The sequence below is a fragment of the Oncorhynchus nerka genome, linkage group LG14 (genome assembly GCF_034236695.1).
Source record: "Oncorhynchus nerka isolate Pitt River linkage group LG14, Oner_Uvic_2.0, whole genome shotgun sequence".
NCBI lineage: Eukaryota > Metazoa > Chordata > Actinopteri > Salmoniformes > Salmonidae > Oncorhynchus > Oncorhynchus nerka.
In genome coordinates, this window is record NC_088409.1 from 78252375 (window position 1) to 78278957 (window position 26583).

Below are 26583 nucleotides of genomic sequence, written 5' to 3' on the forward strand. Positions count from 1 at the left end.
TGCGGGTCTCCGTGGAACTCCAGGCCACAGCGACAGAACATTCCACCCCAATACGCTTTTTCCTCCTTTGGATACACCCCCCTCCCCCCAGGCTAACTTCAATAAACAAGGCTTCCAAGCTGCAGATGACAGCAGGGTCTCTTGGGTTGAGGCAGTCGGATAAAATAGCTACTGAACTTGTTGTTTTTCTGGAAGCTGTCTCAGCAGCCCTGGCGTCTTAGAGGAGAGACATGTGAGGAAGGAGAGCTGTGTGAGACAGGCTCCATCCCCCAAGAGAAACTCTGAGAAATATGGAGCTGGTATCAGAGCAGTGAATGCAACAAAAGCTTCAGCCCCATGAGACTGCACCCTTTAACAAACTGAGAAACACTGACTTTGTGCAAATGAGAAAGTTCTGGAGAAACAAACAAGTTCAATAGGGAGTTGAGTCCATCATCGTGGCCCCAAAAATGGAGCCTCAACTCTGCTAACAAGTGGAGAACTCAACAAGATAAGTGAAGTTAGTTAAAATACCCCCGCACACACACACACACACACACACAAAAACTCAGTTATCATGGAGATGCAAAGAGTGCTTTCTGTGCGATTAACATCCGTTTTTTCGAGTGGTCCATGCAGTGAGGACAGTAAGCCTACCTCAAGCTTCTTCACGGTTGGCAGTTTGGGGGACGGGATCAACGCCGGTGGTGGAGAGAGGGCACTCGCCTTGGGAATGATAAAGGCGGGAGGAGGGGAGAGAGGCGAGACCTTTGGAGGAGTAGGGGAGAGAGGCAAGACCTTTGGAGGAGTAGGGGAGAGAGGCAAGACCTTGGAGACTGGGACGAACCCTGCAGGAGGAGTACTGGGGGAGGACTTAGAGGTGGGAAAGGATGCTGAAGGGGGAGTGACAGGGGAGTATTTAGAAGAGGGGATAAAACCAGCAGGTGGGGAAAGGGGGGTATATTTTGATGCTGATATTAACCCGGCAGGTGGGGAAATGGGGGCTGATTTTAGTGGTGGGATAAAGCATGATGTGGGAATGGCTGGGGAGGATTTGGGGGCTGCAGTGGAAACTGAAGAAGTAAAAACATTGGATTTTGGTGATGGTACAAACCCTGCTGGAGGGGAAAGGGGGGGACATTTTGGTGGTGGGATGAAGCATGATGGGGGAATGGCTGGGGAGGATTTGGGGGCTGCAGTGGAAACTGAAGAAGTAAAAACATTGGATTTTGGTGATGGTACAAACCCTGCTGGAGGGGAAAGGGGGGGACATTTTGGTGGTGGGATGAAGCATGATGGGGGAATGGCTGGGGAGGATTTGGGGGCTGCAGTGGAAACTGAAGGACTAACAGCAGTAGATTTTGGTGCTGGTACAAACCCTACTGGAGGGGAAAGGGTGGCTGATTTTGGTGCTGGTACAAACCCTACTGGAGGGGAAAGGGTGGCTGATTTTGGTGCTGGTACAAACCCTACTGGAGGGGAAAGGGTGGCTGATTTTGGTGCTGGTACAAACCCTACTGGAGGGGAAAGGGTGGCTGATTTTGGTGCTGGTACAAACCCTACTGGAGGGGAAAGGGTGGCTGATTTTGGTGCTGGTACATACCCATTTGGTTGGCAAAGGGTGGCTGATTTTGGTGCTGGTACAAACCCTACTGGAGGGGAAAGGGTGGCTGATTTTGGTGCTGGTACAAACCCTACTGGAGGGGAAAGGGAGGCTGATTTTGGTGGTGGGGTGAAACCTGCAGGAGGGGAGAGCGGGGAAGTCTTTGGGGCAGGGATGAAGCCTGCGGAGGAAGACATGGAGGAAACCGAGATCAAATTAGAAGCCATAGGATGAACTTTAGCAGGTACAGCCGACACAGGAGTCTTATCCTCCTGTTTTGAAACTGGGCCGACATTAGAGATAGATTTCATCTCAACCAATTTAGGGCCTTCTTTTTTCTCTCTTTTCACTGCTTCCTCTTGTTCTTTTTCAGACGGCTCATCCATGCGTGTGCGAGGGCGGTTCCTGGTCCTCCCGCGGACCATTAGGCTGGCCATCTCTGCTGATAAATCGTCCTTCTCCTCCGTCTTGATGGTATCGTGCTTGAAAGAGAACAGTGGTACCTTTGGGACCTTGGGCACAGATGTTGGCGCTTGCGATGGCACCAATTTAGGAGGTTCAGGGGCAGGTTTAGTCGGCTCAGGAGCTGGAGCATCCTCCTCTTCTGCAGGTAGTGCCTTCCGCACCACTTGACACACCACCTTCACTACCTTCTTGCGGGTAAGGCTCGGATCATCGTTGTCTGGCTGTCTGGCACCTCCATTGGCAGAGTTCCCATTGACGGCACTAACGTTAACGGATCCGTTGGGCTTGCTGTTTCCGTTCAGCACAGGCTCAGGGCTAATTATGGAAGCTCTGCGTGGGTCAGGGCTTCTGAAGTGCTGTGCTGGCGCCTGGATCGGAGGCACTAGACTTTTGAAGCGTTCAGGGACCTTTACAGCCCCGCGTACCCTGGGTGGCGAGGGACTCCTGACCCTGACCCCGGGATGTGTCTTGGCTGGCTCAGGGCTTTTGGTGCGGAGTAGGCCCCTGCTAGGCTCCAGACTGGGCACGGACTGGGAGCGGCTACTCATACTGCCACTGTCGCTGTCTGACTACTCACACAACAGGGAGGGAGAGAGCAGAGCAGCAAGACACATGAGAAACTAGAACAGACAAAGTAAACTCACACAGTTTATCTTAAAGCATATGCAAACACCACTTTGGTTACTAAACCAAAAACTTAATCTGAGCAGTCATGTGTTTGTCTGGATCGTCTGATACTGTATGTATGGTTGACCAAAGGGATCACAGGTCCTGTTTGCTCTCCTGGACAAGCGTGCTGTTATGCTCACCCAACTGCCACATGCCTGCCCAGGTTTTGAAATAGAACAGGGTGGGTTGATACGAGAGGTGGAGGGTGGGCGTTTCAGACTGAGATAGCAGAGGTGTCTATGGGTGCTGACTTGGCCCCCTTTCTGCACTACAGCACCTCACTTCTAATAGCAGATCTAATGACACACACACACACACACACACACAAACAACACCTTCGCTCAGCTGCAAGAAAATCCTGCTATATCACTCAAACACACACACCTGTGCCGAATCCTTCTCCCAGCTGCATATCACACACTAACACACTGTCCTCCCTGACCTCACTCTCCACGCTACTGAGCACCGTGCCAATGACACTCATTCTTATCTCTCCCCTAGTATTTCATGCTTGAATATCCCTGCCGTCCTACAGGCCTTATGATAACCCAACACACTGCACTGCCTTCCACAGACGGAGCCTACCTCCACCTAAGTGGTTAACCTACACTTATGGAGGCCAACAACACTTGATTGCAATAATAACCTGCTTTAGTGTTTCATCTTCCCCTCCTCCTATGCTCCAGAGGGGGCTTAGCTGTGGTTCCCCCCAGACAGGAGGCTGAATGCTGGGAATGCAGCCTGTGGGATACCGGAAGGCTGGTGATCAAGGCCTGGTTCCCTGCTGGCTCTCTGTTCTTCTGTCTCTCTCCCTGTCTGCACTGCTGCAGAGTAAGTGTTAAAAACACTGTGTGAGCTCTCAGACAGAGGTCAACTGTGGTTCTCCATCTAACCAAGCTGGAAATGTGGAATATATTCAGAAACTCTTGAGGGGCAATAAAAGTTGACAAGAAACATACTTGTTTATTATCAAAACCAATAGCCTTCATCAGGCTGTCAGAAACACGTTGGTTTTAATTATAAAGTATTGTCCCCCAAGAGTTGCTGAATATCTTTCATATTTGTGCGTGTGTTGCATATTATATCGCCACGCGGCCCTCAAACTGCCTGTCTGTTAATCTTTAGGCTACATTGAGATATGGCTGCAATTTCCACATCGAGGCTACAGATTATTCAGGAAAAAACTATGTCATTTGAAAAGAAAGCATTATACTATTTACAAAGCAATTACAGACACCGCACACAGCGTTGATCCCGGTTTGTTCTCAAATTAAAAAGTGTAACTGTCTGCGACATTACATCCAGAATAGAAAAATAACTACAATCTCCCACGCTGTGCCTCTTTTCACACCGGCTTGTTAGTAACTGTCTCCTATGGTGGCGAGAAAGACTTGTCTGGTGTCAGGAGCTACCAGGGTGTGTCTGGTTCCAATGGCTCAGTTGGTTGAAGCACAGTGCTGCTAGCAAACCTCCAGGTAAGAGACCAGTGATGTGACAGGCACATCTCAATAGTCTGATGGGGCTTCCTCTCCTCAGCTGTAAGGATACCATAATGGACTCCAATTCCCAGAAACCTATGATCCCTTTAGTCACATACTCTCAGATTCCTGATTAAGCCTAGAGCAGGGCTATTTCAATTACGGTCCTGGAGGGCCAAAACACTTCTGTTCTTTGTTTCTACTTGGTAGTTAATTGGACTCACCTGGTGTCCCAGGTCTTAATCAGTCCATGGTTAGAGGATGAAAAGTGTTTCGGCCCTCCAGGACCGGAATTTAATAGCCCTGCTCTAGAGCTTCACAACATGAGAACAATATCAGTCAACTTACACCCTGATTTGATATATTGGAGCTTGGTGGTCTGACCTCTTCTTTGACCTAAAGGGTTTGGTAAGACAAGGAACTACGGTCAAAACCTACGACACTTTGAAGTAGTGGTCACTCGCCAGGGGTACTTGCAGGAAACACTCCCCTCACTGCACAACATGCAAAACACACACCATGCCGCAAACCTGGATGTACACTATGTGGAAGAGCTATCCACCACACACCACATGGTGTCCTTTTAAACGTGAAAGTTAACATTATTCAGACACTAAGCTGTAGCCACATTAATTTGGCCAGTTTCTATGTAATAGTGACACATGAGAACTACAAGGCCTGTGTCACGGCCGTTGAAAGAAGAGGACCAAGGCGCAGCGTGGTGAGCGTACATTTTCTTTTTATTAGAAAAGACGCCGAACAAAACAATAAACACTACAAAACAAACCCTGAAGCTAAATGCTAGGTGCCATAAACAAAGTCAACTTCCCACAAAGACAGGTGGGAAAAGGGCTACCTAAGTATGATTATCAATAAGAGACAACGATAGACGGCTGTCCCTGATTGAGAACCCTACCAGGCCAAAACATAGAAATACAAATAATAGAACATAGAATACCCACCCCAAATCACACCCTGACCAAACCAAATAGAGACATAAAAAGGTCAGGGCGTGACATCCTGCTTAAAATGGCTTTGGGTTTATTTTGATGTATTTACCACTATGATCTATTATTTTGGGTAACAGTTTGGGGACGCATAAGTTTACTGTGGAGCTACATAATGTGTTGTGATGGTCAAACAAAATGGGAGTCAAACAAAATAAAATCAAAAGCCAGCTTGGCAGTCAGAGCTCCCCTAGAATAAAGTATTTGAAGCGATATCACGGAGCTCGTCATTCTGCCAAAGCAAATTACTCCAGTCAAGGTTTTTACATGGTGAGTCAAACACTGACATTGGATCATGCATATGATGACAACGGTTACTTTTAGCACACTGTCAGAAAACCACAGCAGAGGCATGGCTGTCAGACCGCAAGCTTTCAACGATGTGACACTCTCAAGCCCCAAAATGGACGCTTAGTGGAGGTGTGATACATGCAGGACACACATTTCACTAGGCCCAGACACCAACGTAACCCACCCATGTCCCCACACCAATGTAACCCGCCCCGTGTCCCCACACCAACGTAACCCGCCCCGTGTCCCCCACACCAACGTAACCCACCCATGTACCCACACCAATGTAACCCGCCCCGTGTCCCCACACCAACGTAACCCGCCCCGTGTCCCCCACACCAATGTAACCCGCCCCGTGTCCCCCACACCAATGTAACCCGCCCCGTGTCCCCCACACCAACGTAACCCGCCCCGTGTCCCCTACACCAATGTAACCCGCCCCGTGTCCCTCACACCAATGTAACCCGCCCCGTGTCCCCCACACCAATGTAACCCGCCCCGTGTCCCCCACACCAACGTAACCCGCCCCGTGTCCCCTACACCAATGTAACCCGCCCCGTGTCCCTCACACCAACGTAACCCGCCCCGTGTCCCCCACACCAATGTAACCCGCCCCGTGTCCCCCACACCAACGTAACCCGCCCCGTGTCCCCACACCAACGTAACCCGCCCCGTGTCTCCCACACCAACGTAACCCGCCCCGTGTCCCCCACACCAATGTAACCCGCCCCGTGTCCCCACACCAATGTAACCCGCCCCGTGTCCCCACATCAACGTAACCCGCCCCATGTCCCCACACCAACGTGCTGTGAGGAAAACTGAACAGGACTTCCCTTTTGCTCCCAGAAGGAAAAGCGTGATGAGAATGCCATGTTGACTGCGCTGATGTCATGAGCTGTGCCGGATGAGGGGGGACAAGGGGGAGAGCAGGAATGGAGAGAAGAGCTGGACAGACGGAAGGACAGACAGATGGATGGAAGGGTAGATCTTCACAATAGAGGTCAAAATCACTGGATCTTCACTCTAGGGGCCGCAACCAGTGGGATAGTGGAAGGACCACGTGTTGCAGGAAGTGAGGTGAACAAGTCTAGTGTGCAAAGAAAAGAAAGAGGAGAGGGGGAGGGACAACAGAGGGATAAGAGCTCTCCTAAAGATACCCAAACATACATAGCTACATACATGAACATACTGTACACAGAACCAAGACTCAACCATTCAGTTATGATTGACAAGTGATTTGTGGAAATGTTGACCTCATGACAGTAAAAAACAAACAGAACACCATTATAGCAATACCTACACATGACCTTTGGGATATTTCCCCCTCAGAACAGAGAGCTTTAGTGGGGGTCAGTCAGTCTGAAGACTGGCTCCGGCTCTCCAACCACAGGCTCTAATGTGTCTATAACAGGGGGGTTGTTGAGTTCTGCTGCTTATCTGTGGACACTGGGAAGGCTCGGCCAGGCAAGGGCCAGGGAGACAGGACAGGGCGTTTTTTTAGGAGGAGCCATGTGGGCATAACGCCTCAGAGGCCAACATCAGGTTGGATAGCCAGGTTGACTCTCTGGTTCCCTCTGAACACACACACACACACACACACACACACACACACACACACACAACTGTGCATACACATAAACACTATTTACAAACACACAGACCAATAAAATTGTATTTGATCTAAACCGGATATAGCATGGTGACTGACACTGGAAAATGTGACTCAGCCACTGTTTTGGGAGAACACCAGTGGACGTAGCTAATAACCACAGAACAAAGCCGTATTGACAATACTGAAACAATGCAGTAAAGAGACAGGCCTATGCCCAGAGATAATGAAAGCTGAGGAACAGACCTATAGTCTATTACCATCCCAGTGCTGGCTTGCTTCTGAAGCTAAGCAGTGTCAGTCCTGGTCAGTCCCTAGATGGGAGATCAGATGCTGCTGGAAGTGGTGTTGGAGGGCCAGTAGGAGGCATGCCTTCCTCTGGTCTAAAAAAAGATTACAAATATTCCAATGCCCCGGGGCAGTGATTGGGGACATTGCCCTGTGTAGGGTGCTGTCTTTTGGAAGAGATGTTAAACGGGTGTCCTGGCTCTCTGTGGTCATTAAAGATCCCATGGCACTTACTGTAAGAGTAGGGGTGTGAACCCTGGTGTCCTGGCTAAACCCCAATCTGCCCCTCATTCCATCAGTCACCTAATCATCCCCAGCTTACAATTGGCTCATTCATCCCCTTTCCCCTGTAACTCTTCCCCAGGTTGTTGCTGTAAATGAGAATGTGTTCTCAGTCAACTTTCCTGGTAAAATTAGGTTTAAATCAAATAAAAAAATTGTCACTGTGAAACATGACAACTACTTTCTGACTGACTCTGCTGACATTAAAAGCAAAGATGTACAAAGCTTATTGGAAATGTGGTTTGAATTGATATGACAAGGAAGCGGGTCAGTCATCTCAGAGGTCTACAACCAATACTGATCTTGCGCAATCACTTGTCCACTGAGAGAGAGTTAGGGCAGCCAGTTGGTGTTGACAGAGGAAACGGCACACACTCTTTTGGCATCTCAGATCCACATTGTACTATAGGCTAGGGTCAGGCTGGTCCCCATACAACAGAAAAGGGAAGGTGCCCTACACAGGAAATCACAGGATAGCAGATCAATTTTCCACATCCAAACTTACAGAAAGGCAAATGTTAGGCAGCATGTTGGTCAGAACAGTAAACTAGACGAGGAAACTCACAAAAAATGAATCTGGAATTTCCACAAAAGACCGTGGGTCAGCATTACTAATAGCATAGTTCACTATACCAACACACAATGAACAGTTCACGTGGCTTTTCCAACAGAGGCGAGAGTCAAAGACACAAAGGCTCCATTCAACTTCTGCCCAATCTGCCTATAACAGTCAGTTCCAGACAGCTACCATCACAGCCTTCCTGGCAGACACACTTCTTTCACTTCTATTATTACACTATTCTACTGGCACATATGCTAAAGCACACAGATCAAACCAAATTAACCAAGTTGCTTTGGCTAACACTACACCAAGGCTCAGGCAACAGGCTGTTAGCATAGCTAGCTAGCATCTCCAGAGCCACAATGGCTCCCCTTAGCTGAGCCTGAGCTCAGTTGCAGTGAGAGATAGCGAGCCCCCCTCACTGTCAGCCCTAAAAATAGTGTTACCAGCCAGACCCCAGGCAGAGACAGTCACACAGTCCACAGATTCCTCCACAAAAGGCCTCTCCTTTTCCACCAACAATCCTGGAACCACGGCTCCTCCTTTACCTGCTGTCCTCTGTGAAGGTGATTAGTGTAGTTCGGTTTGGTAGATCCAATCCTTCCCGGACCGAAATACGCCCTTAAAATGGCGTTGGCGGTAACAGGAGTTCAACCCAGAGTTAGTAGTGTGTGAGAAAGAGCTGAGATAGCCGGCGGACTCACGTCACGTCACACAGGGCACAGGCTGGGGAGAGGAGCCCCCTGATAGGCTGACTATTCTAAGAGAGACAAGGAGGGGACAGCTGTCACGATACCAGGGTCCAGAAAGCTACAAATAGCCCCCCAGAACCAACACTGCTGCCACTAATGCCTCCCCTGGTTCCCTGGCTAGTCCCCCACCCTACCCCCAAGAATTCAGGCCAACTAGCAGCACTCTCTATCTCCCTCACTCTCGTTCCCTTTCTCTCATGGAAGTTGCTGTCTCCTCAGCTGCTCCATGGGGACCCCTGTGAAGTCAGTCAGTGTGAGTGTGTGTGTGTATCAAATCTCTGTTGTGAATATGAGGAGTGATGGATGTCTGATAATGGTAGTGTAATAAAGTGTTTTGTTGTTTTTAGACTACTGTGAGCGTGTGTACTACATACCTGAAGGTACACTACTAAAATAAAGGTTAAATACATAATAAAGGTACATGTGTGTTTTGATATTGAGGGAAGTCCTTTCTCCTGTGTGAGGCTGGGAGTGGCAGAACGAAATGCAGAAAAGGAGGGGAAACAGAGGAGAAAACCAGAAGCGCTATGACATGGGGCATAGGAAATGACACAGGGCTTGGTGCCTCCCTCACTCTCACACCAGGGAGGAAGCATGCTGCAGTGCACACTGGGAACAACATTAGGCATCAAGCCTCACACATTCGCTCTCTCCCTCTTGATGAGAGGAACCGTAATAAACAGTCAACAAGTAAACAAACAGTGGTGCAGTGTCACCTAGGGAAGAGGCACAGAATACCATATTAATACAATCCTAAAGGCACATAAATCAATGCTATTATCTACTCATAACCTGGTAACAAAACAAGCCCTTGGACCACTTAATATAATATCTGAACTATTTCTCAATATCCTACTATTCTCAATGTTATATCACTAAACACCAGTAGAGGGCAACACTTCCTATTCAAGGCCTTGTAAATGTATACACCTCCTTCACATAGCCACTAGAGGGAGGAAGAACACTAAATATAAACCAGCCTGTACGTTGTGTGACAGAGCAGCAGCACAAAGACAAAGAGCAGCAGCACAAAGACAAAGAGCTGATTTTTCACCAATCGAAACAAACTGACAAAAATTCAAGTCATGTGCGCCACAAATGCTTTGTAACAGTAAGACAAGGCTAGGCTAGGCTGTTATCCAGTTAGCTGTGTGTGGAGTGAGCTGAGGGGAATCTGGGCAGATGAGTGTTGAACTGTATACTGGACAGGCATAGCCTGCAGTGCTGAGGCAGAGTGGTTCTAGAAGCTGGCCAGAGAGGTGTAGTTGGATGAAGGGTGGGAACTGCTGCACAAGGCTGATTTTAGAACGTGGAGCATGGTAATACAGTGATGTAACTGAGTTAATGTGTGTGGTAGCATGCATGCTCGCTACTACATGTGTGCAAAATGTGCATGCAGTGTGTGTGTGTGTGTGTCTACTTGTCTCCTGTGTATAACACATGTATTAATGCATAATAACCTTATAGATCAGTGGTACAATATAGTACAGATAGACCTATCTGATTTCATGACATGATCATTGTAACAGTAACTAGAAGTTGTTCCAAAGAACACTGATGATAAGAGAGACAGAGCGGTCCGGGAAGTGTGTCTGTTGGATGCTGTGTGTGACGGCGCTCCCATCCCTCTGTACGAATGGCAAACAGTAGGATCCAAGAGGAATGTAAGGTATGAGTTTGTCAGCAGGGAAGAACAGGAACAACATGCTGCCTCTGACACGCACACAGAATGTCCAACCCCCTCTACACTCAACTGCATGGTATTCAACACAATATTCACAGTACCCACAGGGGAAACAATGCCCTACATTTCACAACACATTTTCTTTGAAAACACTAAATCTGGGTTACATTTGATTAAAATTCCTGTCAATTCAGAGATTGAATCAGTCGGTCCCCCCTCCGGACGAATTCCATGTCGCCCAATTCAATTGACAGGAATGTAAAATGAATTGACCCATGCTCTGGTAACACACACACACACACACACACTTCCTCCCTAATCCCGTCTTCCAGGTTGATTGGTGTGTATGAACCAGGATGTGAGTGCTTCTGTAATACTGTGACCATCTGCTGCCCAGGCCTGTTGACAGGAGAAGCTATCTCATATAGGAAGGGAATTAGGGGAATATCTCAAGTCATTGAGGAATCAGCCCTCTCAAATCAGTGCCAAGCACACTCCCTGTTCATATAGTGAACATGTTATGGCAGCGAGGTCATTGCTTCTAAACACATTGATTACTTCTAGCCTCGGAGCTGTAGTCATTAATGCCACTGACTCAAACAGGATAATATCTTCCATTCATTTTGAGGATTGCTTTTGGTTAAACTGTCATAGAAGATCGCATCTTCACAATATGTGTAGTCTTCCAACGCTGTAGGTCAGTTGTGTAACATGGTCATAATAACACAGTCCTCCAGGACGAGTATACATCCCTGGCTGCTAACAATGACTGATGTTCCCTGAGGGAGAAACCCAGTGATTAAGCCAGTTGTCTGTCATCAGACATGTCCTGGCCAGCCTCTACATGGCACCCATCATACACAGCCTAATACAACTGAGGGCTGTGCCATATGGACAAAATATCATATCAAAATTGTTTTATTTTTTACAGTATGGCGGTATTTTACAGTATTTTATATTTCAGAATAATTTAAATCTGTTTTATGAGTAGCTCATGACCCGAGGATGGCAACAAATTCATTCGAAGTGGTTTACTGTATCAACATATCGTTATAGACGGGATTGTAATGATCCATACCGTTATGTGGATCCATACCGGTATACCTTAACAGACAATACATCGCCTAGTCATTACACACCACCTCTAGCCCAAATCCTCTATCATCACACACATAACGCGTCTTTTACATTACAACAGAAAAAGAGACATACACAAAGTATGCATAAGCCCACAAACACACACTGTTGTTTGTTTCAGGTTTGGTTTTCTGTCCTTAAACACTCCCAAAATACTGACTCATAGAAAGAATAGCCACAGCCAATAGGGTAGTTAATAAGGCACAATAATACCCATTATAGTATTCAGAGGAAAACCATTAGCTCAGCACAAACACATTTGACATGTTTAGTCATTTGCAGATGCTCTTATTCAGAGTGGCTTACAGTAGTGAGTTCATAGTGGTCCCCCCATGGGAATGAAACCCACAGCCCTGGTGTTGCAAGCACCATGCTCTACCAACTGAGCCACACAGGACTGCACGCACACACACAAAATCTGTCTTGAACAGTCCTCATCGAGACCATGACGGTACAGTATGTTCACAATAGAGCTCACCATCTGTCAGCCAAGACATTTTTTTATTTATTTCACCTTTATTTAACCAGGTAGGCTAGTTGAGAACAAGTTCTCATTTGCAACTGCGACCTGGCCAAGATAAAGCATAGCAATTCGACACATACAACAACACAGAGTTACACATGGAGTAAACCAAACATAGTCAATAATACAGTAGAACAAAAGAAAACAAAAAGTCTATATACAGTGAGTGCAAATGAGGTAAAATAAGGGAGTTAAAAACTTCTTAGGGCTGAAATCCCGTTAACGGGATCGATATGACAACAGCCAGTGAAAGTGCAGGGCACCAAATTCAAAACAACAGAAATCTCATAATTAAAATTCCTCAAGCATACAAGTATCTTATACCATTTTAAAGGTAATCTTGTTGTTAATCCCACCAACGTGTCCGATTTCAAATAGGCTTTACAGTGAAAGCACCACAAATGATTATGTTAGATCAGAGCCAAGCCACAGAAAAACACAGCCATTTTTCCAGCCAAAGAGAGGAGTCACAAAAAGCACAAATAGAGATAAAAAATAACCTCTCTAGGGTAGGGGGCAGCATTCGGAATTTTGGATGAAAAGCATGCCCAATATAAATGGCCTGCTACTCGGGCCCAGAAGATATGATAGGTATATAACTGGTAGATTTGGATAGAAAACACTCTAAAGTTTCCAAAACTGTTAAAATAGTGTCTGTGAGTATAACTGAACTGATTTAGCAGGCGTAAACCTGAGAAAAATCCATTCAGGAAGTTGTTTTTTTGTTTGTTTTGTAGTTTTCTATTCAATGCCATTACAGTATCCATTGACTTAGGACTCCATTTGCAGTTCCTATGCCTTCCACTAGATGTCAACAGTCTTTAGAAATCGTTTCAGGCTTTCTTATAAATGAGGGAGTAAGACCAGTCTGAACGAGTGGACCCTAACGTGACGCAGAGTCTTTTCAGGCGCATGTGCATTTCTTGTTTACCTTTTATATTGACGACGTTATTGTCCGGTTGAAATATTATAGATCATTTAGGCTAAAAAACAACCTGAGGATTGAATATAAACATCGTTTGACATGTTTCTATGAACTTTACGGATACAATTTGGATTTTTTGTCTGATTGTTTTGACTGAGTTTGAGCCTGTGGATTACTGAAGAAAATGCGCTAACAAAACGGAGGTTTTTGGATATAAAGAGACTTCATCGAACAAAAGGAACATTTATTGAGTAAATGAATGTCTTCTGATTGCCACCATATGAAGATCATCAAAGGTAAGGGATTCATTTTATCTCTATTTCTGAGTTTTGCAACGCTTCTGCTTGGCTGGTTACTGTTTGTAATAATTTGTCAACTGGGCTATGTTCTGGGCTAGGTATGCTTTTTCCGAAAAGCATTTTATAAATATGACACTGTGGTTGGTTTAACAAGAAGTTAATCTTGTAAAATATGTTTTGTTTTCTGAATTTGTATAATGAGCATTGCTGTAATTGAATTTGGCGCTCTGCAACCTCACTGGATGTTGGCCAGATGGGCACATACCCTAGAGAGGTTAATCACTAACCTTTGATGATCTTCATCAGATGACACTCATAGGACTTCATGTTACACAATACATGTATGTTTTGTTCGGTAAAGTTCATATTCATAAAAAAATCTCAGTATACAATGGGCGCGTTATGTTCAGGAGTTCCAAAAACATCCGGTCAATTTGCAGAGAGCCACATCAATTTACAGGAATACAGGAAAATACAAGTGTTATACATGGAATTAAAGATATACTACTCCTTAATGCAACCGTTGTGTCAGATTTCAAAAAAGCTTTACAGAAAAAGCAAACCATGCTATAATCTGAGAACAGTGCTCAGAGAACAAATACATATATGCGCCATGTTGGAGTCAACAGAAGTCAGAAATAACATTATAAATATTCACTTACATTTGATGATCTTCATCAGAATGCACTCCCAGGAATCCCAGGTCCACAATAAATGTTTGATTTGTTCGATAATATCCATCATTTATGTCCAAATAGCTACTTTTGTTTGTGCGTTTGGTAAACAAATCAAAACTCACGAAGCGCGTTCACTAGTTGCAGGATGTTTTTAACATAAATCTTCAATAATATTCCAACCGGAGAATTCCTTTGTCTTAAGAAAAGCAAAGGAACGGGAGATACCTCTCATGTGAAATGAGCGTGACCAGCGCGTGACTGTTGCCAGACCTCTGACTCAATCCACTCTCATTCGGCCCCACTTCACAGTAGAAGCCTCAAACAAGTTTCTAAAGACGGTTGACATCTAGTGAAAACCTTAGGAAGTGCAAGATGACCAATATCCCACTGTAACTTCAATAGGGGCTGAGTTGAAAATCGACCAACCTCAGATTTCCCACTTCCTGGTTGGAATTTCTCTCAGGTTTTTGCCTGCCATATGAGTTCTGAAAATACTCACAGACATCATTCAAACAGTTTTAGAAACTTCAGTGTTTTTTAAATCACATACTAATAATAATATGCATATATTAGCAACTGGGACTGAGGAGCAGGCAGTTTACTCTGGGCACCTTTTCATCCAAGCTACTCAATACTGCCCCTGCAGCCATTTAAGGCAATAAATAGGCCATGGTGGCGAAGTAATTATAATACAGCAATTAATCACTGGAATGGTAGATGTACAGAAGATGAATATGCAAGTAGAGATACTGGGGTGCAAAGGAGCGAGATAAATAAATAAATACTGTATGGGGATGAGGTAGGTAGATAGATGGGCTGTTTACAGATGGGCTATGTACAGGTGCAGTGATCTGTGATCACAATAGAGCATTCTCCCTTGTTCAACCCCTCCCTGTAAGGCACCTAGGTTGTAATGAAACCCGCCTGGAGGAGAAGGTAACTACGGGCTCTTGAAGCCCACTCTGGCTAGGGCTGCTTGTTTAGCTAATGTATGGGGCCTTTAGCTTAGCAAAGAGCCCTCCCTCCCCATTCCTCAGTCTCTCCATCTCACACAGGGTTCATACAGACAGTGGCAAGTCAAATTCAAGGACTTTCAAGTACTTTTTCAAGCAGTAATATTTATTTTCAAGGACCATCAATTTCAAATAGTTCCTATTAAGCAATTGTTTCTAGTCACAACCGCATGAAAAAAACACCTAACTTACTATTCATCACTACCTTACACGTTCTACTCAATAATATGTATTTCACTACTTATTTACTACATACATGAGTGTTAAGTCAGGACTGATGATGTTGACTGAATTCCTTATATGAACTGCAACTCAGTAAAATCTTTGAAATTGTTGCATGTTGCATGTATATTGCTGTCCAGTGTACATTATATTAAATTGTCTTTATATTTAAATAGTCTTTATACTGTATTTCACCAATATTTGGGTCCAACGGGCTGTCCCAACACATAATGACATGAAAGTGAATTCTGACAGTGTAAAAGGCCCTTAGTTGTCTCTAGAATGCTGTATTCTACACCCATTTGAAGAGAAACAAGTTATTATTAATGTCTCTCAGAGGACCCTATTTACATTTTAGGGGACCCCACATGGTCCCGGACCCCAAGTTTGGGAACCACTGTACTACTACCCTCTCTCCCTGCTTGCTTCAATGCTTCCTCTCTCTGTGTATCTCCTTTGCCTCCTTCATTGCAGCCTGACTCACCACTGTCTGTCTCACTACTCTCTATAAAGAAAAGGTATTTTGTTATGAGAACTTATAGTAGCCCATCTTTTGATTATAGCTAGCTTAATTTCAGTCAACTGATCCTGCTGAGATCAGGCTCCGTTCAACGTTAGCATGTATTCATCACTACCTTACTTCTAGCCAGCTAGTTATAGCTAGCTACCTGGCTAACGGCCAGAGCCCTTTAGCTACATAGCTAGCTACACATCTGACTGAAATATCAGTGACCATTACCAGTTGTACACTCATTCTCCAAGAGACAGGAGGGGTTTGTTTGGGGGATGTCTGTTAAAACAGCAGGAGTCAAGAGATCTTAAAATAATTCCCACTGTCAACAGCATCTCTGCTACTTGCCACTGTAAGTCTGGGCTGAGGTAATTTGTTTCACCTCTCAGCCTATGTCGTGGGCGGCCGTGACCAGGAGACCCATGAGGCATAGCACAATTGACCCAGCGTCATCAGGGTTAGGGGAGGGTTTGGCCAGCTAGGATTTCCTTGCCCCATTGTGCTCTAGCAACTCCATGTGGCAGGCCGGGCGCCTGCAAGCTGACTTCGGTCGCTAGCTGGACGGTGTTTCCTCCAGCACATTGTTATGGCTGGTTTCCGGGTTAAGTGAGCACTGTGTCAAGAAGCAGTACGGCTTGGCATGGTCGTGTTTCAGAGGACTGCCCAAATTTCTAATCCCATATAAGACAAGTGCTGAAGTGAACAGAAAATCTAAAGGCAGCAAAAGCTTCTTATATTCTACATTCCAATGTATTGAGCAGTCTGTGCCCTTACTATCATAAACACAGTTTATGACTTTGTATACTTCCCTGTTCATGTTAAGAGTTCCAACGTGCCTCAAATCCACATGACAGTGAGTCCATTAGAAAGTATGTACTGTACATCAGCACTACTAATTCATAGGAGTACACTGCATTAGAGCTGAGCCCAAATACTTTCACACGGGGCCCTATGTATGTGCAATGGTTATGCAGACATGCAGGCAGACGTATGGTGAGACTTCGTTGTGTGGTGCCGCGTGGAGAGAGACCACGGCTGACCGAGCTCCACCCGCCATGTCTCCACTGTGCTCCATGGTGACAGATCTAGGTCACTGTCTCTATTCAATTCAATTCAAGGGCTTTATTGGCATGGGAAACATGTGTTAACATTGCCAAAGCAAGTGAGGTAGACAACATACAAAGTGAATATATAAAGTGAAAAACAACAAAAATTAACAGTAAACATTACACATACAGAAGTTTCAAAACAGTAAAGACATTACAAATGTCATATTATATATATATATACAATGTACAAATAGTTAAAGGACACAAGATAAAATAAATAAGCATAAATATGGGTTGTATTTACAATGGTGTTTGTTCTTCACTGGTTGCCCTTTTCTCGTGGCAACAGGTCACAAATCTTGCTGCTGTGATGGCACACTGTGGAATTTCACCCAAAAGATATGGGAGTTTTTCAAAATTGGATTTGTTTTCGAATTCTTTGTGGATCTGTGTAATGGGGGGGAAATATGGGGGAAATATGTCTCTCTAATATGGTCATACATTGGGCAGGAGGTTAGGAAGTGCAGCTCAGTTTCCACCTCATTTTGTGGGCAGTGAGCACATAGCCTGTCTTCTCTTGAGAGCCATGTCTGCCTACGGCGGCCTTTCTCAATAGCAAGGCTATGCTCACTGAGTCTGTACATAGTCAAAGCTTTCCTTAATTTTGGGTCAGTCACAGTGGTCAGGTATTCTGCCGCTGTGTACTCTCTGTGTAGGGCCAAATAGCATTCTAGTTTGCTCTGTTTTTTTGTTAATTCTTTCCAATGTGTTAAGTAATTATCTTTTTGTTTTCTCATGATTTGGTTGGGTCTAATTGTGCTGTTGTCCTGGGGCTCTGTAGGGTGTGTTTGTGTTTGTGAACAGAGCCCCAGGACCAGCTTGCTTAGGGGACTCTTCTCCAGGTTCATCTCTCTGTAGGTGATGGCTTTGTTATGGGAGGTTTGTGAATCACTTCCTTTTAGGTGGTTGTAGAATTTAACGGCTCTTTTCTGGATTTTGATAATTAATTCTGCACTGCATGCATTATTTGGTGTTTTACGTTGTACACGGAGGATATTTTTTGCAGAATTCTGCGTGCAGAGTCTCAATTTGGTGTTTGTCCCATTTTGTGAAGTCTTGGTTGGTGAGCGGACCCCAGACCTCACAACCATAAAGGGCAATGGGCTCTATGACTGATTCAAGTATTTTTAGCCAAATCCTAATTGGTATGTTGAAATTTATGTTTCTTTTGATGGCATAGAATGCCCTTCTTGCCTTGTCTCTCAGATCGTTCACAGCTTTGTGGAAGTTACCTGTGGCGCTGATGTTTAGGCCAAGGTATGTATAGTTTTTTGTGTGCTCTAGGGCAACAGTGTCTAGATGGAATTTGTATTTGTGGTCCTGGTGACTGGACCTTTTTTGGAACACCATTATTTTGGTCTTACTGAGATTTACTGTCAGGGCCCAGGTCTGACAGAATCTGTGCATAAGATCTAGGTGCTGCTGTAGGCCCTCCTTGGTTGGTGACAGAAGCACCAGATCATCAGCAAACAGCAGACATTTGACTTAGGATTCTAGCAGGGGGAGGCCGGGTGCTGCAGACTTTTCTAGTGCCCGCGCCAATTCGTTGATATATATGTTGAAGAGGGTGGGGCTTAAGCTGCATCCCTGTCTAACCCCACGACCCTGTGTGAAGAAATGTGTGTGTTTTTTGCCAATTTTAACCGCACACTTGTTGTTTGTGTACATGGATGTTATAATGTCGTATCTCTCTCTCTCTCACACACACAAGTCCCAACCCTCTCCCCACATGAGGCTGGACGAGCACACAACAAGGCTCTTTGCCCGCCAGGGTGAACACACAAAGCCTGCCTGATCAGAGCAGGAAGGGCCAGAGAGGGGCAAAGGCAAGTCAACCTGTCAAAACACACATCAATCATGCCATTACACAACCTTGGCATTTAACCTTCACTTAACATTTAACACCATTTAACCCTCTACTTCTTTTGTTTACATACAACCATGGACTATATTCTTTTAAAACTGGTAATGGCTGTCTGGGACACCCAGTTAAGACAAAGAATACATTGTTCAGTAAGTAAAGTAGCCTATGGTATTATACTGCCCTCTAGTCTAGGAGAATAATACAAAACAGGCAGTCTAGGACACCCACAGTTAATGACAAAGCTCTGCTGACCAGTGCTCCTCAGTTGGAGATAAATCTCACCTCACATGGTTTGGTCAGCTGGTCCATCTCTAAGGTATTCCTAGTCGATCACCAAACATTTATGTAAAAAAAAAAAAAAGACTATTTTGTTGTATTTGTTTCGCGCTGTTGGCGTTAGGTGCACTCGATTCAGCAGTCCTAGCTCCTGGAAGGCAGTGTTCCCATGTTGAACCATTTCATGTGTCTGACAGTAGAACTCCCTCTACCTGGCAGGCCCAGAGCAAATCAAGAGCACATATAAGTCTACCGCTAGCCAATCAAATAGCTCAGATCACCATGTCTGCACAAGTTTTCTCGAGCCATAGGCGTAGACTGTAAAAAGAAGCCTCGAACACACAGCAAAGTTGATACTATGAGATCTCAAAACTTAAAACCATGAGTAGAGAGAGACTCAACGAATACAGCAAAGAGCTGCTGTTTTTATGAGTAAGTTCATGTTAAGTTGTTACTCAGCATGGTCAACACTTCGTTCAATACTGTTATAAGCCATAAAGTGTGTGATCTCCCTACTTCCACTCACACTAGAAAACAGCACTGCAGCTGTAATGAATGACTACAGCAAAGTGTTCCGATAAACTGCCGTTGTTATTATTAGCAGCTTGTGTCTTTTTTCATATTAAGGAATATTTCACTTTCTCTGGTCATAGGAGCAACAACATGAATTTGTGCATGAGGCAGAAATAATGCAGTGCGACTTGAGTTTCGCCATCAGCTGGAAGACTGTGTCCCCTTTCCTCAGCGGAGGAACGGTGAGTCGGGTGAGAAGCAGCCTCAACGCTACTCTCTCCCTCCCCTCAGACTGACCATCAGATGCAGGCCTTCAGTCCAGTAAAAAATATATATATACTGAACAAAAATATAAACGCAACATGTAAAGTGTTGATCCCATGTTTCATGAGCTGAAATAAAAGATCCCAGACATTTTACATACACACAAAAAGCTAATCTGTGCACAAATTTGTTTAAATCCCTGTTAGTGAGCATTTCTCCTTTGGAACAGGTGTGGCATATCAAAAAAATTATGAAATAACCTAACAGGTGCACCTTGTGCCCTCCCAGGCCCACCCATGGCTGTGCCCCTGCACAGTCATACAAAATGCATAGAATTGGGGATAATGAATTTATTTCAATTGACTGATTTCCTTAGATAAAGTTTAACTCAGTAAAATCATTTAAAATTGTTGCACGTTGGGTTTATATTTTTGTTCAGTATATATACATACACAGTCCCTCAGCAGTGCCTCACAAGAAAAACAACAAATGATCTATTACCAGTGTGACCATATACCTACATTTAGTTTATCATTTGAAAATGGTCTGAGAAGCACAACATTGTCAGGGCAATTCAAGCAGAGCCAATATGCAGTGATAACGTATTGGGACTACAGCCTACTGCACAAAACCTAATTGCAACATAAATGTTTTTAAATTGGTTAGTGTTGACTTAAAACCATAGGTTTATGCATGTTTTAAAAAAAACTGCGCGATAAATCTCGTCTTGCATTTTGACTCAGAAAATGATCTTGACTCAGAAAAGGTTAGTGACTAATGAGCTAGGCTATAGGTGACGTCAGTTAACGCTAGACTATAGGTCAGGTCAGTTACAGCTAGACTATAGGTTAGGTCAGTTACAGCTAGACTATAGGTCAGTTACAGCTAGACTATAGGTCAGGTCAGTTACAGCTAGACTATAGGCCAGGTCAGTTACAGCTAGACTATAGGTCAGGTCAGTTACAGCTAGACTATAGGTCAGGTCAATTACAGCAAGACGGTAGGTCAGGTCAATTACAGTTAGACTATAGGTCAGTTACAGCTAGGCTATAGGTCAGATCAGTTACAGCTAGACTATAGGCCAGGTCAGTTACAGCTAGACTATAGGTCAGTTACAGCTAGACTATAGGTCAGATCAGTTACAGCTAGACTATAGGTCAGGTCAGTTACAGCTAGACTATAGGTCAGGTCAGTTACAGGTAGACTATAGGTCAGATCAGTTACAGCTAGACTATAGGTCAGTTACAGCTAGACTAGACGTCAGTTACAGCAAGACTAGAGGTCAGTTACAGCAAGACTATAGAGGTCAGGTCAGTAACAGCTAGACTATAGGTCAGGTCAGTTACAGTTAGACTATAGGTCAGGTCAGTTACAGCTAGACTATAGGTCAGTTACAGCTAGACTAGAGGTCAGGTCAGTTACAGCTAGACTATAGGTCAGGTCAGTTACAGCAAGACGGTAGGTCAGGTCAGTTACAACTAGACTATTGGTCAGGTAAGTTACAGCTACACTATAGGTCAGGTCAGTTACAGCAAGACGGTAGGTCAGGTCAATTACAGCAAGACGGTAGGTCAGGTCAATTACAGTTAGACTATAGGTCAGTTACAGCTAGGCTATAGGTCAGATCAGTTACAGCTAGACTATAGGTCAGTTACAGCTAGACTATAGGTCAGATCAGTTACAGCTAGACTATAGGTCAGGTCAGTTACAGCTAGACTATAGGTCAGGTCAGTTACAGGTAGACTATAGGTCAGATCAGTTACAGCTAGACTATAGGTCAGTTACAGCTAGACTAGACGTCAGTTACAGCAAGACTAGAGGTCAGTTACAGCAAGACTATAGAGGTCAGGTCAGTAACAGCTAGACTATAGGTCAGGTCAGTTACAGTTAGACTATAGGTCAGGTCAGTTACAGCTAGACTATAGGTCAGTTACAGCTAGACTAGAGGTCAGGTCAGTTACAGCTAGACTATAGGTAAGGTCAGTTACAGCAAGACGGTAGGTCAGGTCAGTTACAACTAGACTATTGGTCAGGTAAGTTACAGCTAGACTATAGGTCAGGTCAGTTACAGCAAGACGGTAGGTCAAGTCAATTACAGTTAGACTATAGGTCAGTTACAGCTAGACTATAGGTCAGGTCATTACAGCTAGACTATAGGTCAGGTCAGTTACAGCTAGACAATAGGTCAGGTCAGTTACAACTAGACTATTGGTCAGGTAAGTTACAGCTAGACTATAGGTCAGGTCAGTTACAGCAAGACGGTAGGTCAAGTCAATTACAGTTAGACTATAGGTCAGTTACAGCTAGACTATAGGTCAGGTCAGTTACAGCTAGACAATAGGTCAGGTCAGTTACAACTAGACTATTGGTCAGGTAAGTTACAGCCAGACTATAGGTCAGGTCAGTTACAGCTAGACTATAGGTCAGTTACAGCTAGACTATAGGTCAGGTCAGTTAACGCTAGACTATAGGTCAGGTCAGTTACAGCTAGACTATAGGTTAGGTCAGTTACAGCTAGACTATAGGTCAGTTACAGCTAGACTATAGGTCAGGTCAGTTACAGCTAGACTATAGGCCAGGTCAGTTACAGCTAGACTATAGGTCAGGTCAGTTACAGCTAGACTATAGGTCAGGTCAGTTACAGCAAGACGGTAGGTCAGGTCAATTACAGCAAGACGGTAGGTCAGGTCAATTACAGTTAGACTATAGGTCAGTTACAGCTAGGCTATAGGTCAGATCAGTTACAGCTAGACTATAGGCCAGGTCAGTTACAGCTAGACTATAGGTCAGTTACAGCTAGACTATAGGTCAGATCAGTTACAGCTAGACTATAGGTCAGGTCAGTTACAGCTAGACTATAGGTCAGGTCAGTTACAGGTAGACTATAGGTCAGATCAGTTACAGCTAGACTATAGGTCAGTTACAGCTAGACTAGACGTCAGTTACAGCAAGACTAGAGGTCAGTTACAGCAAGACTATAGAGGTCAGGTCAGTAACAGCTAGACTATAGGTCAGGTCAGTTACAGTTAGACTATAGGTCAGGTCAGTTAAAGCTAGACTATAGGTCAGTTACAGCTAGACTAGAGGTCAGGTCAGTTACAGCTAGACTATAGGTCAGGTCAGTTACAGCAAGACGGTAGGTCAAGTCAATTACAGTTAGACTATAGGTCAGTTACAGCTAGACTATAGGTCAGGTCAGTAACAGCTAGACTATAGGTCAGGTCAGTTACAGCTAGACAATAGGTCAGGTCAGTTACAACTAGACTATTGGTCAGGTAAGTTACAGCTAGACTATAGGTCAGGTCAGTTACAGCAAGACGGTAGGTCAAGTCAATTACAGTTAGACTATAGGTCAGTTACAGCTAGACTATAGGTCAGGTCATTACAGCTAGACTATAGGTCAGGTCAGTTACAGCTAGACAATAGGTCAGGTCAGTTACAACTAGACTATTGGTCAGGTAAGTTACAGCTAGACTATAGGTCAGGTCAGTTACAGCAAGACGGTAGGTCAAGTCAATTACAGTTAGACTATAGGTCAGTTACAGCTAGACTATAGGTCAGGTCAGTTACAGCTAGACAATAGGTCAAGTCAGTTACAACTAGACTATTGGTCAGGTAAGTTACAGCTAGACTATAGGTCAGGTCAGTTACAGCTAGACTATAGGTCAGTTACAGCTAGACTATAGGTCAGGTCAGTTACAGCTAGACTATAGGTCAGGTCAGTTAGAGCTAGACTATAGGTCAGGTCAGTTAGAGCTAGACTATAGGTCAGGTCAGTTACCGCTAGACTATAGGTCAGGTCAGTTACCGCTAGACTATAGGTCAGGTCAGTTACAGCTAGACTATAGGTCAGGTCAGTTATAGCTAGACTATAGGTCAGGTCAGTTACAGCTAGACTATAGGTCAGGTCAGTTACAGCAAGACGGTAGGTCAGGTCAATTACAGCAAGACGGCAGGTCAGGTCAGTTACAGCTAGACTATAGGTCAGTTACAGCTAGACTATAGGTCAGTTACAGCTAGACTACAGGTCAGATCAGTTACAGCTAGACTATAGGTCAGGTCAGTTACAGTTAGACTATAGGTCAGGTCAGTTACAGCTAGACTATAGGTCAGGTCAGTTACAGCAAGACGGTAGGTCAAGTCAATTACAGTTAGACTATAGGTCAGTTACAGCTAGACTATAGGTCAGGTCAGTAACAGCTAGATTATAGGTCAGGTCATTACAGCTAGACTATAGGTCAGGTCAGTTACAGCTAGACAATAGGTCAGGTCAGTTACAACTAGACTATTGGTCAGGTAAGTTACAGCTAGACTATAGGTCAGTTACAGCTAGACTATAGGTCAGGTCAGTTACAGCTAGACTATAGGTCAGGTCAGTTAGAGCTAGACTATAGGTCAGGTCAGGTAGAGCTAGACTATAGGTCAGGTCAGTTACCGCTAGACTATAGGTCAGGTCAGTTACAGCTAGACTATAGGTCAGGTCAGTTACAGCAAGACGGTAGGTCAGGTCAGTTACAGCTAGACTATAGGTCAGTTACAGCTAGACTATAGGTCAGTTACAGCTAGACTATAGGTCAGGTCAGTTACAGCAAGACGGTAGGTCAGGTCAGTTACAGCAAGACGGTAGGTCAGGTCAGTTATATCTAGACTATAGGTCAGGTCAGTTACAGCTAGACAATAGGTCAGGTCAGTTACAACTAGACTATAGGTCAGGTCAGTTACAGTTAGACACTAGGTCAGGTAAGTTACAGATAGAATTTAGGTCAGGTCAGTTATAGCTAGACTATAGGTCAGGTCAGTTACAGCTAGACTATAGGTCATGTCAGTTACAGCTAGACTATAGGTCAGGTCAGTTACAGCTAGACTATAGGTCAGGTCAGTTACAGCAAGACGGTAGGTCAGGTCAATTACAGCAAGACGGTAGGTCAGGTCAGTTACAGGTAGACTAGAGGTCAGGTCAGTTACAGCTAGACTATAGGTCAGATCAGTTACAGCTAGACTATAGGTCAGGTCAGTTACAGCTAGACTATAGGTCAGGTCAGTTACAGGTAGACTAGAGGTCAGGTCAGTTACAGCAATACTATAGGTCAGTTACAGCTAGACTAGAGGTCAGTTACAGCTAGACTAGAGGTCAGGTCAGTTACAGCAATACTATAGGTCAGTTACAGCTAGACTAGAGGTCAGTTACAGTCAGACTATAGGTCAGGTCAGTTACAGCTAGACTATAGGTCAGTTACAGCTAGACTAGAGGTCAGGTCAGTTACAGTTAGACTATAGGTCAGTAACAGCTATACTATAGGTCAGTTACAGTTAGAATATAGGTCAGGTCAGTTACAGCTAGACTATAGGTCAGGTCAGTTACAGCAAGACGGTAGGTCAAGTCAATTACAGTTAGACTATAGGTCAGTTACAGCTAGACTATAGGTCAGGTCAGTAACAGCTAGATTATAGGTCAGGTCATTACAGCTAGACTATAGGTCAGGTCAGTTACAGCTAGACTATAGGTCAGGTCAGTTACAGGTAGACAATAGGTCAGGTCAGTTACAGCTAGACCATAGGTCTGGTCAGGTACAGCTAGACTATAGGTCAGGTCAGTTACAGCTAGACTATAGGTCAGGTCAGTTACAGCTAGACTATAGGTCAGGTCAGTTACAGCTAGGATATAGGTCAGGTCAGTTACAGCTAGACTACAGGCCAGGTCAATTACAGCTAGACTATAGGTCAGTTACAGCAAGACTATAGGTCAGGTCAGTTACAGCTAGACAATAGGTCAGGTCAATTACAGCTAGGCTATAGGTCAGGTCAGTTAAAGCTAGACTATAGGTCAGTTACAGCTAGACTATAGGTCAGTTACAGCTAGACTATAGGTCAGTTACAGCTAGACTATAGGCCAGGTCAGTTACAGCTAGACTATAGGCCAGGTCAGTTACAGCTAGACTAGAGGTCAGGTCAGTTACAGCTAGACAATAGGTCAGGTCAGTTACAGCTAGACTATAGGTCAGTTACAGCTAGACTAGAGGTCAGGTCAGTTACAGCTAGACTAGAGGTCAGGTCAGTTACAGCAAGACGGTAGGTCAGGTCAGTTACAGCAAGACGGTAGGTCAGGTCAGTTACAGCTAGACTATAGGTCAGGTCAGTTACAGTTAGACACTAGGTCAGGTCAGTTACAGCTAGACTATAGGTCAGGTCAGTTACAGCTAGACTATAGGTCAGGTCAGTTACAGCTAGGAAATAGGTCAGCTCAGTTACAGCTAGGCTATAGGCCAGGTCAGTTACAGTTAGACTATAGGTCAGTAACAGCTAGACTATAGGTCAGTTACAGTTAGACAATAGGTCAGGTCAGTTACAGCTAGACCATAGGTCTGGTCAGGTACAGCTAGACTATAGGTCAGGTCAGTTACAGCTAGACTATAGGTCAGGTCAGTTACAGCTAGACTATAGGTCAGGTCAGTTACAGCTAGGATATAGGTCAGGTCAGTTACAGCTAGACTACAGGCCAGGTCAATTACAGCTAGACTATAGGTCAGTTACAGCAAGACTATAGGTCAGGTCAGTTACAGCTAGACAATAGGTCAGGTCAA

At 44.6% G+C, this 26583-nt stretch overlaps 1 protein-coding gene across 10 annotated transcripts in view; it reads right to left on the reverse strand.

The window, feature by feature from the left end:
• LOC115141926 (unconventional myosin-XVIIIa-like) overlaps positions 1 to 26583 on the reverse strand; it is a 185565-nt gene that overhangs the window by 95422 nt on the left and 63560 nt on the right. For 5 of the 10 annotated variants that reach the window (XM_065000447.1, XM_065000448.1, XM_029681328.2 and 2 more), the window contains exons 1-2: positions 4543 to 4639; positions 637 to 2616 (exon numbers count right to left, since the gene is read on the reverse strand). The exons of 2 other annotated variants lie outside the window; for them this stretch is intronic. In XM_065000447.1, coding sequence (XP_064856519.1) covers positions 637 to 2595 — 1959 coding nt within the window. In that variant the 5' untranslated portion in view covers positions 2596 to 2616; positions 4543 to 4639. Of the gene's footprint in view, positions 1 to 636; positions 2617 to 4542; positions 4640 to 26583 lie in introns of those variants that run through there. 3 more of the 10 variants (XM_065000452.1, XM_065000451.1, XM_065000450.1) reach the window with 1 other exon arrangement.